Genomic DNA, 16,765 nt, shown 5'->3' with positions numbered 1-16,765 from the left:
AAAGCTTAAATAGAAGACCCAATTGTGTACCACCAACAGCTTTTTTGGTTGACCTAGCCAGGCTCATCCTCACCTGTAACCATTTTTTATACAATGGCAAGTATTATGTCCAGGTGTCGGGCACCGCCATGGGCTCAAACCTAGCCCCTGCCTACGCGGGACTGTATATGTGTGATTACGAAAACACACACATACTGGCAAAACACCAGAAGTACATTAGGTACTATAAAAGGTTTATAGATGATATTTTTCTCATCTGGGCGGGCTCAATTAAAGACTTTCAGGATATGATGCTCGAACTCAACAGCATCAATGGCCCTATCAGGCTAACACATACCATTGAATCTTCATCGATCAACTTTCTTGACATCACTGTGACTTTATCCAATGGCACTCTACAAACTAGTGTGTTCCGCAAAACAACAGATCGAAACACCTTGCTCTCTGTTGACAGTCAACATCCTCCTGCTCTTAAAGAGAATCTCCCCATATCCCAGTTTATGAGGGTGATTAGGAACAACACCATGCCTTCGACTATGGAGAAACAATTGGTCGAGATGACAGATAGGTTCATCGAAAGAGGTTATGCCAAGTCTACATTGAAAAGGTGCCTACGCAAGGCCAGACATAATATTTCTGTGAAACAACAAGCTCCCATACTGACTGAGAATCCTAATAGTTCACCCAGGATGATTTATGTGAATAAATACGATCATACCTCAGCCAGCATCCAAAAGAGTATCAGAAACCATTGGCCTATTGTAGCCTCGGATCAGACATTGAAGCTCCAAAGGTATGGGCCCCCTATGATGGCCTACAAAAAAGGTCCAAACTTAAAAGAGCTTCTTATGCGTCCAATGGTAACACCAACCTTGGAGCAAAACACGACTTGGTTACACTCCAGAAGACCGGGCTGTTTCCGATGTACAGGGTGCACCACCTGCAACAGCCTGATCTCGGGAACAACATTTCCTCACCCTTTGTCTGGCAAAGCCATCAAAATCAGACATCGCCTCCACTGCCAGATGGATCATGTTGTATATTTACTGAACTGTCCATGCGGACTCGCGTACGTCGGCATGACGACCCGAAAATTCCGCGAGCGCATGGCTAACCACCGGAACTCGGTAAGGGTAGCCTTAGAGACAGGCAAAGCCGACCTTCCGATACCTCGCCACTTTCTACAAGCCGGCCATCAAGTATCCTCCCTTCGCTGTCGGTTGATTGACTGGATACCACCACCAATCCGCGGAGGGGACCGTGGCTTGTTGCTTAAGAAGAGAGAGAGCAGATGGATCCACCAGCTAGGGACATTGGCCCCGAGGGGCCTCAATGAGAACAATCCTTACAACATCTTTTTAAAATAACATCACTGAGGATCCTCCCTTTCTCTTTTTTGGCTTCTGTTGATGTTGTTGTTGCTTTGGCTTCTGCTGCTGTTTTTTACCCTTTCCTTTGGAAACATTTAGGTCTCTGAATCTACTGCAAGTGGTTACCACTTTGCATATGTTAACTCGCCCCACAGCGATAGTGCACTGGCACACAATACCATGTGTGTCAACCATCTTAACTGTAGTGCTGGGAGATGCTACTTTTGATAGTCTCCTGTATATCCCATTTTTTCCCCACTTTTTAAGACTGTATAACTCCTTGAGGTAGCAGCCTGTATACTACTGATGGTTCTTTTCCCTGAAAAACCAGTCCCCTTTCTTGTTGAATAGTGACCTTGATCCCTCCCCTCTTCTTCCTTTTTCTAACTAATTGACACCTAATACTAGCATATCCTTGTCCTTGCCTAAAATCCCCTTCGGGGACTCAGTGCATAAAGAATTGATCTTCTCCTGTGATAATGATAATCAAATAAAATAAAATAAAAAGTTATTAAGAGAATAAAAAATAAAAAATAAAAAATAAAAAATAAAAAACAAGAAATAAGATAAAAATAAAAATTACCTTTTTTCTGTAAAAAATGCCCCACATATTAGTGTATTAATTTCATTAATAATAAGGCATCTCTCCAGTAAAATTCTCATTTAATATGAGCCAGTTTAAGTAATGTAATTTAATTTAAAAAAAATTTCTCTTCTTTGAGAACTCAAGTGTCTATTAAACAATCAGGTTTTTTTTCAAAAAAACTTTACTCTGACATTCACATTATTACCTGGCCTTTATTAATTACCGTCCCCAGCTTTTTTACTCTCTTATATTTTTTCTCCCATATATGTGTACACTGATTCAGTGTCATAATCGTATATTATGTCCCTTTTTAAAAAAAAAATTTTATGCGCTTATTTTTAGCTGGCATGTATATGGTTAACCATCAGTCCCCGTGACTTTGTGCACATGAACGCAGGCTCCTGTCATTTGACAGGAAGCCGTGCGCTCCAACTGTGCGTGTCACCGGACATAGGCTTCCGGTCCCGGCACGCAGGGCAACATAGTAGATATCCATCTTTGTTAACATCCGCACGGCTCCTGTCACAGACAGGAAGCCGTGCGTTCCAGCTATGCGGGTCACCGGATATTGACTTCCGGTCCCGAACTTCCGGAAAGTCCGGAAGTAGCGCGATTAGCACGTGAGCGCCGCGCCCACGTTCCCTATTGGCCAGTAGAGTAAATAAATAGCTGGGCCCGGGCAGTAGCATGTAGCAGCTGCTCCGGTCACCCAGGGCTTTTCTTCACTGCTCCACAGTTGAATTTGCTGAACCACAGGAATCTTAGTAAGTTAACTTCTTTTTCCTGCCTTACCCTTTTTGACCTTATGTTCTTATATTGTTTTTTTGCACGTTAGATTTGACTAAGGTTATCTTACCATGTGTATTATAGGCCTCTTGATAAAGATCGCAAGATCGAAACGTCGGGGCGTATTCCCTATATATACCTGTACACTGACCTGATGTGACCACGTGTGAACAATTAAAGATTACACTTTTGGATTTTACAAAAATTTGTTTGGATTTATGAATAGGAGAGTGCTGGATACTTGACACCTATATCGGTGTTGAGACACCCCGGACTATATATATATATATATATATATATATATATATATATATATATATATATATATATAGTGGCCCACTGTCATGCACATTGCACTTTAAGGTATCTATGATAAAAATGGATTAAAAAGGATTCAATATCCGAAACTAAAAGTCCGGTGAGTGTCCTCTTGGATTTTTGTACACTAAAAATGTGAAAGAAAGAGACACGCACTAGGCGAGTCCAGCAGCGCTTATATCAATGAATAATTCCTCAGGAAGCTAATCTGCGAAGCGCATGCCGGCTAGCGGTGCGCAGGCAGATTGTTGCTCTTCATTACTTTTCTTATATGCATTTTGATTGTGTGTCCTAACAGCAGCGATGTCTCATCAGTCCTTTTAAGGGCTGAGACTTGTCTGCGACAGTGCTCCTTACTCTACTCTGTGTGTATAGCTAACATTGCACACAGAGGGAGCACCTCCATCTGATCCTCTCACAGGGCGGCCATTCCTACCTGCTACAAGGCAGTGGAACACCCTGATACAGTGCAGAGTGATTACGAGATAATTTCTGTATATTATGTACATATAAGGCATCCCTGCCCAGTGTCTCAAGACATATATAAGCGTGATCATCTATATAATAGAGTTGCAGAACAAGGGACACGTGGAGTTATAAGAGGTTATTTAACCCACTCCTCCCTGGCACCCCCTATAAGTCTAGCAGTAACGTGTGGGCTCTGCAGACCCACATTTCTGCATAGAATCTGGGTAGCCATAAAACTGTTAAAAAGTGACACACCCAAACACGTCTAACATATAACATAATTACTGTTAGCAACGTCTGCCTGCCACCTTGGTTTTAATGTGTGAACCCCACCTGTGTATGTTAGTATTGTGCTTCTAAAATATTTTCGCAGTCTTTTACAATATACCTAATAAAAGTTAAATTTTATTCTATTCTTTGGTGCACCATCTCAAGGACATATCTTTCTTCTTTCTCCAATATTGTCTCTAATCCATGTCCGAAGGTAGCACACCCCTGTCTTGAGAATACTCACATCCAAGCATTATAGATCAAGGGGTCCTCTTATGATATACAGTAGTCTTATGTGATCGGCCTAAACCAAACCCCCCCTATGTCACCAGTACCCCTGGTCTCCTGCTCCCTATCACTATCTATGTCACCGGTGCTCCTGGTCTCCTGCTCCCTATCACTGTCTATGTCACCGGTGCTCCTGGTCTCCTGCTCCCTATCACTATCTATGTCACCGGTGCTCCCGGTCTCCTGCTCCCTATCACTATCTATGTCACCGGTGCTCCTGGTCTCCTGCTCCCTACCACTATCTATGTCACCGGTGCTCCTGGTCTCCTGCTCCCTATCACTATCTATGTCACCGGTGCTCCTGGTCTCCTGCTCCCTATCGCTATCTATGTCACCAGTACCCCTGGTCTCCTGCTCCCTATCACTATCTATGTCACCGGTGCTCCTGGTCTCCTGCTCCCTATCACTATCTATGTCACCGGTGCTCCTGGTCTCCTGCTCCCTATCACTATCTATGTCACCGGTGTTCCTGGTCTCCTGCTCCCTATCACTAACTGTCACCGGTGTTCCTGGTCTCCTGCTCCCTATCACTATCTATGTCACCAGTGCTCCTGGTCTCCTGCTCCCTATCACTATCTATGTCACCGGTGCTCCTGGTCTCCTGCTCCCTATCACTGTCTATGTCACCGGTGCTCCTGGTCTCCTGCTCCCTATCACTATCTGTCACCGGTGCTCCTGGTCTCCTGCTCCCTATCACTATCTATGTCACCGGTGCTCCTTGTCTCCTGCTCCCTATCACTATCTATGTCACCGGTGCTCCTGGTCTCCTGCTCCCTATCACTATCTATGTCACCGGTGCTCCTGGTCTCCTGCTCCCTATCACTATCTATGTCACCGGTGCTCCTGGTCTTCTGCTCCCTATCACTATCTATGTCACCGGTGCTCCTGGTCTCCTGCTCCCTATCACTATCTATGTCACCGGTGCTCCTTGTCTCCTGCTCCCTATCGCTATCTATGTCACCGGTGCTCCTGGTCTCCTGCTCCCTATCACTATCTATGTCACCGGTGCTCCTGGTCTCCTGCTCCCTATCACTGTCTATGTCACCAGTGCTCCTGGTCTCCTGCTCCCTATCACTGTCTATGTCACCGGTGCTCCTGGTCTCCTGCTCCCTATCACTATCTATGTCACCGGTGCTCCTGGTCTCCTGCTCCCTATCACTGTCTATGTCACCGGTGCTCCTGGTCTCCTGCTCCCTATCACTATCTATGTCACCGGTGCTCCCGGTCTCCTGCTCCCTATCACTATCTATGTCACCGGTGCTCCTGGTCTCCTGCTCCCTACCACTATCTATGTCACCGGTGCTCCTGGTCTCCTGCTCCCTATCACTATCTATGTCACCGGTGCTCCTGGTCTCCTGCTCCCTATCGCTATCTATGTCACCAGTACCCCTGGTCTCCTGCTCCCTATCACTATCTATGTCACCGGTGCTCCTGGTCTCCTGCTCCCTATCACTATCTATGTCACCGGTGCTCCTGGTCTCCTGCTCCCTATCACTATCTATGTCACCGGTGTTCCTGGTCTCCTGCTCCCTATCACTAACTGTCACCGGTGTTCCTGGTCTCCTGCTCCCTATCACTATCTATGTCACCAGTGCTCCTGGTCTCCTGCTCCCTATCACTATCTATGTCACCGGTGCTCCTGGTCTCCTGCTCCCTATCACTGTCTATGTCACCGGTGCTCCTGGTCTCCTGCTCCCTATCACTATCTGTCACCGGTGCTCCTGGTCTCCTGCTCCCTATCACTATCTATGTCACCGGTGCTCCTTGTCTCCTGCTCCCTATCACTATCTATGTCACCGGTGCTCCTGGTCTCCTGCTCCCTATCACTATCTATGTCACCGGTGCTCCTGGTCTCCTGCTCCCTATCACTATCTATGTCACCGGTGCTCCTGGTCTTCTGCTCCCTATCACTATCTATGTCACCGGTGCTCCTGGTCTCCTGCTCCCTATCACTATCTATGTCACCGGTGCTCCTTGTCTCCTGCTCCCTATCGCTATCTATGTCACCGGTGCTCCTGGTCTCCTGCTCCCTATCACTATCTATGTCACCGGTGCTCCTGGTCTCCTGCTCCCTATCACTGTCTATGTCACCAGTGCTCCTGGTCTCCTGCTCCCTATCACTGTCTATGTCACCGGTGCTCCTGGTCTCCTGCTCCCTATCACTATCTATGTCACCGGTGCTCCTGGTCTCCTGCTCCCTATCGCTATCTATGTCACCGGTGCTCCTGGTCTCCTGCTCCCTATCGCTATCTATGTCACCGGTGTTCCTGGTCTCCTGCTCCCTATCGCTATCTACGTCACCGGTGTTCCTGGTCTCCTGCTCCCTATCACTAACTATGTCACCGGTGTTCCTGGTCTCCTGCTCCCTATCACTATCTATGTCACCGGTCCTCCTGGTCTCCTGCTCCCTATCACTATCTATGTCACCGGTCCTCCTGGTCTCCTGCTCCCTATCACTATCTATGTCACCAGTGCTCCTGGTCTCCTGCTCCCTATCGCTATCTATGTCACCAGTGCTCCTGGTCTCCTGCTCCCTATCGCTATCTATGTCACCGGTGCTCCTGGTCTCCTGCTCCCTATCACTATCTATGTCACCGGTGTTCCTGGTCTCCTGCTCCCTATCACTATCTATGTCACCGGTGTTCCTGGTCTCCTGCTCCCTATCACTATCTATGTCACCGGTCCTCCTGGTCTCCTGCTCCCTATCACTATCTATGTCACCGGTGCTCCTGGTCTCCTGCTCCTTATCACTATCTATGTCACCGGTGCTCCCGGTCTCCTGCTCCCTATAAGTATAACCCATACGCTGGGTACAGGGTCACTGAGCGCTGGATTTATCCCACCCCCATTACTAACCACTGAGTGCTCCTCTAGGGTACATGCCCCTGGTATTTGTCCTACAGCGCTGTTGTGTAGTGTTTGTACTGTACTTATTCTATTGGTGGCTCAGATAATGTGTAAGTAGAACTGTAAGTGTTGTCTTGCTTTCCACCATAGAGAATGGGGTGAATCGGACAGAGCAGAGCTTCAATTCCGGGCTTGGAAATCTGAATGTGAATCTCACCTCAATAGCGGATCGTCTGTTCCAGGCGGGTGAGTGACCCCACAGGGGGATGGCAGGACAGATTCTGGGCTCAGTCTTCTTACCCTGATACTATTTCCTGCCCACAGGAGCCGGACTACAGGAGAAGGTCAAGGCCATGGAGGCAGCAATAAAGGACAAGTCTAATGGTGAGAGATGGTGGAGTTTTAATGGGAGAATGATGGGCAACAAGGGATGGAACTTGGACCCGTGGTCAGTGTGGGCTGGGATATAGGACCATGTCTCCCACTGCTTCCACGTATAATGGTCCGTGTGGGCTTGGATATAGGACCATGTCTCCCACTCCTTCCACATATAGTGGTCAGTGTGGGAGGGATATGAGACTACATCTCCCACTTCTGCCACGTATAATGGTCAGTGTGGGCTGGGATATAGGACCATGTCTCCCACTGCTGCCACAAATAATGGTCAGTGTGGGCTGGGATATAGGGACCATGTCTCCCACTGCTGCCACGTATAATGGTCAGTGTGGGCTGGGATATAGGACTACGTCTCCCACTGCTGCCACGTATAATGGTCAGCGTGGGCTGGGATATAGGACTACGTCTCCCACTGCTGCCACGTATAATGGTCAGTGTGGACTGGGATATAGGACTATGTATCCCACTACTGCCACATATAATGGTCAGTGTGGGCTGGGATATAGGACCATGTCTCCCACTGTTGCTATGTATAATGCTCAGAGTGGGTTGTGATATACTGTAGGACCACATCTCCCACTGCTGCCACGTATAATGGTTAGTGTGGGTTTGGATATTGGACCACATCTCCCACTGCTGCAATGTATAATGGTCACTGTGGATGGATATAGAACCGTGTCTACCACTGCTGCCACGTATAATGGTCAGTGTGGGTTCGGATATTGGACCATGTCTCCCACTGCTGCTATGTATAATGCTCAGTGTGGGTTCGGATATAGGACCACGTCTCCCACTGCTGCCATGTATTACTGTAGGTGTGGACTGGGTTATAGAACCATGTTTCCCACTGCTGCCATGTATAATGCTCAGTGTGGGTTCAGATATAGGACCACTTCTCCCACTGCTGCCATGTATAACAGTAAGTGTGGGCTGGGTTATAGAACCACACCTCCCACTGCTGACATTATAATGGTCACTGTGGGTTGGGATATATGACCACATGTCCCACTGCTAAAATATCAACATCCATTCACTATTATTTTCCACACTACCTCTTCCACACTAACACGTCCACCACTGGCTGGGGCATGGAGATGTGCACCTACTGTATATGAGGCTGGCAAAAGGGGAGAAGATGAACTAGGGTTATGAGTAGGACCTGCAGTATGACACCTATTGTACAGTGAGGGGGTAATCAGATTCCTTTCTGCCACTTCCACCTCTTACCCCACACAACCACTTGCCATGTATAATGATCAGACTCCTTCTTACCCCTTCCATCTCTTACCCCACACTCCTACCTGCCACGTATAATGGTCAGACTACGTACTACCCCTTTTATCTCTTACCTAACACTCCTACCTGCCACGTATAATGGTCAGACTACTTACTACCCCTTCCATATCTTACCCAACACTCCCACCTGCCACGTATAATGGTCAGATTACTTACTGCCCCTTCCATCTCTTACCCAACACGAAAAAAATTGCCCAAAGGGCAAATCGGGCGCAAAAAATTAATTAATAATATATGTTCAAATAATAATTGATGCACAGCTTAAAATAAATGCTGCTCCCAGTAAAAGGACTAAGTCCTTCTTAGCGAGAACAAGAATTATAACAAAGAAAGAGAGCGCACTGTGTTGATCAATTGTAAATTTTTACTGAACAATTAGAAATACATTTGATATAATATAAAAAAATTATATGTAAAATTAAATTATAAATGAATAAACAGACAATATATTTAAAATATATGCGTGAAGCACTATGAATTCATTCATGATCTTCTGATGAAACCGTCAGCAATAGAAGGACGGAGAAACGCGTCAAGATTCTGCTTAAATTCCGATCGTGATCCTTTTCCAGATTGCCTGAATTGACCCCCCTTTTGTGCTACTTATTGCTGGACTGCTCCCACCAACAAACTTAAGGCTCTCCTCTCCGGTGTCCCCTGCACAGGTGTATCAAGACGCTCATTACATCTGACCGTCCGGACGTTTCCTCCTCTCCAACCGTGTCAGCTCCCGGCGCTGGCTCCCTGCACATCGGGGCCGCGTCGGCTTATTCCCTGCACAGGTGCGCAGAGACGTTTTCTACATCTGACCGTCCGGACGCTGACTCAGTCTTCAGCCTGTCAGCTCCCGTCGCTGGCTCCCTTTCCATCGGGGCCGTGTCGGTTGTTAGCAGACCCGCTGAGTTCCACCTTAGGCACCTGCTCCCGGTACCGGCTCCCTCACCATCGGAGCAACACCGGTAGTAGCGGGAGTCCATCGGGATCTTATTCTACCATCTCACCCACCTGCAGGAGATACCTGGTAATATAACTTTTACCCTTTTTCACTACAAATAAGGAGCATTCCCCCACCGATAGCTATCAGCACTATTCCAGTTCAATTCATCAAAAGGAACTTTATTGATTCCATGGGAACTGTTTGAACTTAAGGCATAAAGTAACAAATCTGGCAGATCACAGTCGGAAGGTTTTTTAATGAATTCATAGTGCTTCACGCATATATTTTAAATATATTGTCTGTTTATTCATTTATAATTTAATTTTACATATAATTTTTTTATATTATATCAAATGTATTTCTAATTGTTCAGTAAAAATTTACAATTGATCAACACAGTGCGCTCTCTTTCTTTGTTATAATTCTTACCCAACACTCCCACCTGCCACGTATAATGGTCAGACTCCTTATTACCACTTCCATCTATAGCCCAACACTCCCACCTACCACGTATAATGGTCAGACTCCTTCCTGCCTCTTCCATCTACAGCCCAACACTCCCACCTACCATGTATAATGGTCAGACTCCTTCCTGCCTCTTCCATCTATAGCCCAACACTCCCACCTACCATGTATAATGGTCAGACTCCTTCCTGCCTCTTCTATCTCCTACCTGCCACATATAACGGTCAGACTACTTACTACCCCTTCTATCTCTTACCCAACACTCCCACCTGCCATGTATAATGGTCAGACTACTTACTACCCCTTCTATCTCTTACCCAACACTCCTACCTGCCACGTATAATGGTCAGACTACGTACTACCCCTTCCATCTCTTACCCAACACTCCCACCTGCCACGTATAATGGTCAGACTACTTACTACCCCTTCCATCTCTTACCCAACACTCCCACCTGCCACGTATTATGGTCAGACTACTTACTACCCCTTCCACCTCTTACCCAACACTCCCACCTGCCATGTATAATGGTCAGACTACTTACTGCCCCTTCCATCTCTTACCCAACACTCCCACCTGCCACGTATAATGGTCAGACTACTTACTGCCCCTTCCATCTCTTACCCAACACTCCCACCTGCCACGTATAATGGTCCTACTACTTACTACCCCTTCTATCTCTTACCCAACACTCCCACCTGCCACGTATAATGGTCAGACTACTTACTACCCCTTCTATCTCTTACCCAACACTCCCTCCTGCCACGTATAATGGTCAGACTACTTACTACCCCTTCTATCTCTTACCCAACCCTCCCACCTGCCACGTATAATGGTCAGACTACTTACTACCCCTTCTATCTCTTACCCAACACTCCCACCTGCCATGTATAATGGTCAGACTACTTACTACCCCTTCTATCTCTTACCCAACGCTCCTACCTGCCACATATAATGGTCAGACTCCTTATTACTCCTTCTATCTCTTACCCAACACTCCCACCTGCCACGTATAATGGTCAGACTCCTTACTACCCCTTCTATCTCTTACCCAACACTCCCACCTGCCACGTATAATGGTCAGACTCCTTATTACTCCTTCTATCTCTTACCCAACACTCCCACCTGCCACGTATAATGGTCAGACTACTTACTACCCCTTCTATCTCTTACCCAACACTCCCTCCTGCCACGTATAATGGTCAGACTACTTACTACCCCTTCTATCTCTTACCCAACACTCCTACCTGCCACATATAATGGTCAGACTCCTTATTACTCCTTCTATCTCTTACCGAACACTCCCACCTGCCACAAATAATGGTCAGACTACTTACTACCCCTTCCATCTCTTACCCAACACTCCCTCCTGCCACGTATAATGGTCAGACTAATTACTACCCCTTCTATCTCTTACCCAACACTCCCACCTGCCATGTATAATGGTCAGACTACTTACTACCCCTTCTATCTCTTACCCAACACTCCCTCCTGCCACATATAATGGTCAGACTACTTACTACCCCTTCTATCTCTTACCCAACACTCCCACCTGCCACGTGTAATGGTCAGACTACTTACTGCCCCTTCCATCTCTTACCCAACACTCCCACCTGCCACGTATAATGGTCCTACTACTTACTGCCCCTTCTATCTCTTACCCAACACTCCCACCTGCCACGTGTAATGGTCAGACTCCTTATTACCCCTTCTGTCTCTTACCCAACACTACCACCTGCCACGTATAATGGTCAGACTACTTACTACCCCTTCTATCTCTTACCCAACACTCCCACCTGCCACATATAATGGTCCTACTACTTACTGCCCCTTCTATCACTTACCCAACACTCCCACCTGCCACGTATAATGGTCAGACTCCTTACTACCCCTTCTATCACTTACCCAACACTCCCACCTGCCACGTATAATGGTCAGACTACTTACTACCCCTTCCATCTCTTACCCAACACTCCCACCTGCCATGTATAATGGTCAGACTACTTACTGCCCCTTCCATCTCTTACCCAACACTCCCACCTGCCACGTATAATGGTCCTACTACTTACTACCCCTTCTATCTCTTACCCAACACTCCCACCTGCCACGTATAATGGTCAGACTACTTACTACCCCTTCTATCTCTTACCCAACACTCCCTCCTGCCACGTATAATGGTCAGACTACTTACTACCCCTTCTATCTCTTACCCAACCCTCCCACCTGCCACGTATAATGGTCAGACTACTTACTACCCCTTCTATCTCTTACCCAACACTCCCTCCTGCCACATATAATGGTCAGACTACTTACTACCCCTTCTATCTCTTACCCATCACTCCCACCTGCCATGTATAATGGTCAGACTCCTTATTACTCCTTCTATCTCTTACCCAACACTCCCACCTGCCACGTATAATGGTCAGACTACTTACTACCCCTTCTATCTCTTACCCAACACTCCCTCCTGCCACGTATAATGGTCAGACTACTTACTACCCCTTCTATCTCTTACCCAACACTCCTACCTGCCACATATAATGGTCAGACTCCTTATTACTCCTTCTATCTCTTACCGAACACTCCCACCTGCCACAAATAATGGTCAGACTACTTACTACCCCTTCTATCTCTTACCCAACACTCCCACCTGCCACGTATAATGGTCAGACTACTTACTACCCCTTCCATCTCTTACCCAACACTCCCACCTGCCACGTATAATGGTCAGACTACTTACTACCCCTTCCATCTCTTACCCAACACTCCCTCCTGCCACGTATAATGGTCAGACTAATTACTACCCCTTCTATCTCTTACCCAACACTCCCACCTGCCATGTATAATGGTCAGACTACTTACTACCCCTTCTATCTCTTACCCAACACTCCCTCCTGCCACATATAATGGTCAGACTACTTACTACCCCTTCTATCTCTTACCCAACACTCCCACCTGCCACGTGTAATGGTCAGACTACTTACTGCCCCTTCCATCTCTTACCCAACACTCCCACCTGCCACGTATAATGGTCCTACTACTTACTGCCCCTTCTATCTCTTACCCAACACTCCCACCTGCCACGTGTAATGGTCAGACTCCTTATTACCCCTTCTGTCTCTTACCCAACACTACCACCTGCCACGTATAATGGTCAGACTACTTACTACCCCTTCTATCTCTTACCCAACACTCCCACCTGCCACATATAATGGTCCTACTACTTACTGCCCCTTCTATCACTTACCCAACACTCCCACCTGCCACGTATAATGGTCAGACTCCTTACTACCCCTTCTATCACTTACCCAACACTCCCACCTGCCACGTATAATGGTCAGACTACTCACTACCCCTTCTATCTCTTACCCAACACTCCCACCTGCCACGTATAATGGTCAGACTACTCACTACCCCTCCCATCTCTTACCCAACACTACCACCTGCCACGCATAATGGTCAGACTACTTACTACCCCTTCTATCTCTTACCCAACACTCCCACCTGCCACATATAATGGTCCTACTACTTACTGCCCCTTCTATCACTTACCCAACACTCCCACCTGCCACGTATAATGGTCAGACTCCTTACTACCCCTTCTATCACTTACCCAACACTCTCACCTGCCACGTATAATGGTCACACTACTTACTACCCCTTCCATCTCTTACCCAACACTCCCACCTGCCATGTATAATGGTCTTACTGTTTACTACCCGTATTAGACACGGCACCCAGCGTGCCAGAAGGGGCTGTGTGGAAGGATTTCAGCATAGATGTATCAGGGTAGGCTGGCATGTGTGTAATAAGCCACCTATAAACATTCCTATGTATTGGGAAGAGGGCAGAGCTGGGCACTTACCTATAACATTTATCTATCCCCCTCTCTAGATGCCACAATAATGACCAAACTGACGGAGATTGAGGCCTCGGTGCAGAGGGTTCTGTCTGATGAGATCACAGGTACAAGACAGAGAATGGAGATGACACCAAGTGCGGAGGGGCCCAGCAAATGCTTTATGTAGATAATGTCTATGTCTATGAGTAACTTGTAATCTCTTACTCTCAGGTTCACTTCAGAGCGATATTCAGAGGATATTAGAAGCTGTTGGGAGTTTGAGAGAAGAGATCTGGAAAAAAAATGGTGAGTCTCTGCTTTTCCAGGCACCGGGACACTTACCCACCAGGCCTGTTTCCCAACTGCTGTTCCCAGTGTGAGCAGTTATCGCCATGGTCGAGGCTATAAACTGTACAATGGCTGACATTGCTATGGGGCTCAGAGGCTCAGGGGGACCACATTTACCTGCTAACCTATTGTATTCATGCGCATTCATGCACAATCCTAAAAAATTGGGACCTGAGTGAAAAGTTTTCCCTGAGCTAGCTAACTGACTAAGCCAAGTGGCAGTGGTGAGCTACAAATGCCAGTTGGGTATCTTGTAATTTTTCCTGGCAGCAGCAGAAATTGAACTAGGAGACGTGGTGTCACATTGCTGCTAAGAAGCTTTATGCATCGCAACCTCTGTCAGTTGTTAGAAAATGCAATATATATATATATATATATATATATATATATATGATTTAAACCACAATTCAAGGTTAAAAAATGTACTGATCCAATTGCAAGATCTTGGCAACCCTTGGGTCCTGGAAAAACGAACAAAGAAGTTGATCTACAACTGCAATAGAGAATCACTTTTTTCATCTCCTCTTTCAGTTTCTCTAGCTGCTTTTCTGGTAGTTGTATTAAGGGAATCACCTTGCTTTAGCTGGCACTGTCTGAACTCACTTCTTTAGTTCTTACTGAAATGGTTTCAGTAGTTTCTATAAAACAGAGTATTTTCTAGTGGGCTGGACTAGGGTACAGTCCCTCACTTCTCCCTATGTTATTATTTCTTATGTAATTATTGATGGTTTCTTGCGGTTCCCCCTTTCACTGTAGTTAATAAAGGGTACAGTTGCACCTGTCACTAAAACTTGCTTCAGTTGTTGGCATGGCTTGAAGTACAGATGGGGCTGCTCTTATTCAGCTGGGGTCTGGCAGTGGGATCGCCAACCGCCAGCCCCCGCCAGACGAGGATGTGCACGCACGAGATGCTTGTGCATCCCCTTCCAATGGAGGTCCTTGCCGCCTCCCCACCGGTCCCTCCCATCTCCCTGCACCCCCCTTAACCCTGCCCATCTCTCTGACGGTTTGCGTCCCCCACCTCCTGGGAAACTGGGACACGTGTTCATGAGAGAATCTCACGCGTCCCAGTCAGATGGAGCGCTAGCTTGCCAGCGGGGTCATTTTGGCGAGCCCTGGTGCTGGCTGAGAGGCGCTCCATCTGTACAAGAATTACATTTTCTTGAAGCAACCACAGTCTCCTACATGTAGTTGCTGAATGCAGAAAATGTCCAGAAATGTATCTGGCACAGAAAACATCTCCTGCACACACCTAAAATTCTTACTAAATAAATGTATCGTGTTTGCATCCAGTTGTAATACACTAGTAATGTGTGATGCACTAGTAGTAATGTGTGATGCACTAGTAGTAATGTGTGATGCACTAGTAATGTGTGATGCCCTAGTAGTAATGTGTGATGCACTAGTAGTTATGTGTGATGGCCTAGTAGTAATGTGTGATGCACTAGTAGTAATGTGTGATGCACTAGTAATGTGTAATGCACTAGTAATGTGTGATGCACTAGTAGTAATGTGTGATGCACTAGTAGTAATGTGTGATGCCCTAGTAGTAATGTGTGATGCCCTAGTAGTTATGTGTGATGCACTAGTAGTAATGTGTGATGCACTAGTAATGTGTGATGCCCAAGTAGTAATGTACTAGTAATGTGTGATGCACTAGTAGTAATGTACTAGTAATGTGTGATGCACTAGTAGTAATGTACTAGTAATGTGTGATGCCCTAGTAAAGTGTGATGCCCTAGTAATGTGTGATGCCCTAGTAATGTGTGATGCCCTAGTAATGTGTGATGCACTAGTAGTAATGTACTAGTAATGTGTGATGCCCTAGTAAAGTGTGATGCCCTAGTAATGTGTGATGCCCTAGTAATGTGTGATGCACTAGTAGTAATGTACAAGTAATGTGTGATGCCCTAGTAAAGTGTGATGCCCTAGTAATGTGTGATGCCCTAGTAATGTGTGATGCACTAGTAGTAATGTACTAGTAATGTGTGATGCCCTAGTAATGTGTGATGCCCAAGTAGTAATGTACTAGTAATGTGTGATGCACTAGTAGTAATGTACTAGTAATGTGTGATGCCCTAGTAATGTGTGATGCCCTAGTAATGTGTGATGCACTAGTAGTAATGTACTAGTAATGTGTGATGCCCTAGTAATGTGTGATGCCCAAGTAGTAATGTACTAGTAATGTGTGATGCACTAGTAGTAATGTACTAGTAATGTGTGATGCACTAGTAGTAATGTGTGATGCCCTAGTAATGTGTGATGCCCAAGTAGTAATGTACTAGTAATGTGTGATGCACTAGTAATGTGTGATGCACTAGTAATATGTGATGCACTAGTAATGTGTGATGCACTAGTAGTATTGTGTGATGCACTAGTAATGTGTAATGCACTAGTAATGTGTGATGCACTAGTAATGTGTGATGCACTAGTAATGTGTGATGCACTAGTAGTAATGTGTGATGCACTAGTAATGTGTGATGCACTAGTAATGTGTGATGCACTAGTAATGTGTGATGCCCTAGTAATGTGTGATGCACTAGTAATGTGT

The 16,765-nt window shown here is 46.3% G+C and overlaps 1 protein-coding gene across 1 annotated transcript in view; it reads left to right on the top strand.

The window, feature by feature from the left end:
* LOC146076067 (C-type lectin domain family 10 member A-like) overlaps nt 1-16,765 on the top strand; it is a 65,797-nt gene that overhangs the window by 21,909 nt on the left and 27,123 nt on the right. The window contains exons 4-7 of the mRNA XM_083185896.1: nt 7,084-7,179; nt 7,258-7,317; nt 13,920-13,991; nt 14,098-14,172. Coding sequence (XP_083042022.1) covers nt 7,084-7,179; nt 7,258-7,317; nt 13,920-13,991; nt 14,098-14,172 — 303 coding nt within the window. The remainder of the gene's footprint in view (nt 1-7,083; nt 7,180-7,257; nt 7,318-13,919; nt 13,992-14,097; nt 14,173-16,765) is intronic.

Source organism: Crinia signifera, chromosome 4 (genome assembly GCF_055691185.1).
Source record: "Crinia signifera chromosome 4, ASM5569118v1, whole genome shotgun sequence".
Classification (NCBI taxonomy): Eukaryota; Metazoa; Chordata; class Amphibia; order Anura; family Myobatrachidae; genus Crinia; species Crinia signifera.
Note: the sequence above shows the minus strand (reverse complement) of the source record. Positions and strands in the feature narration are given on the sequence as shown.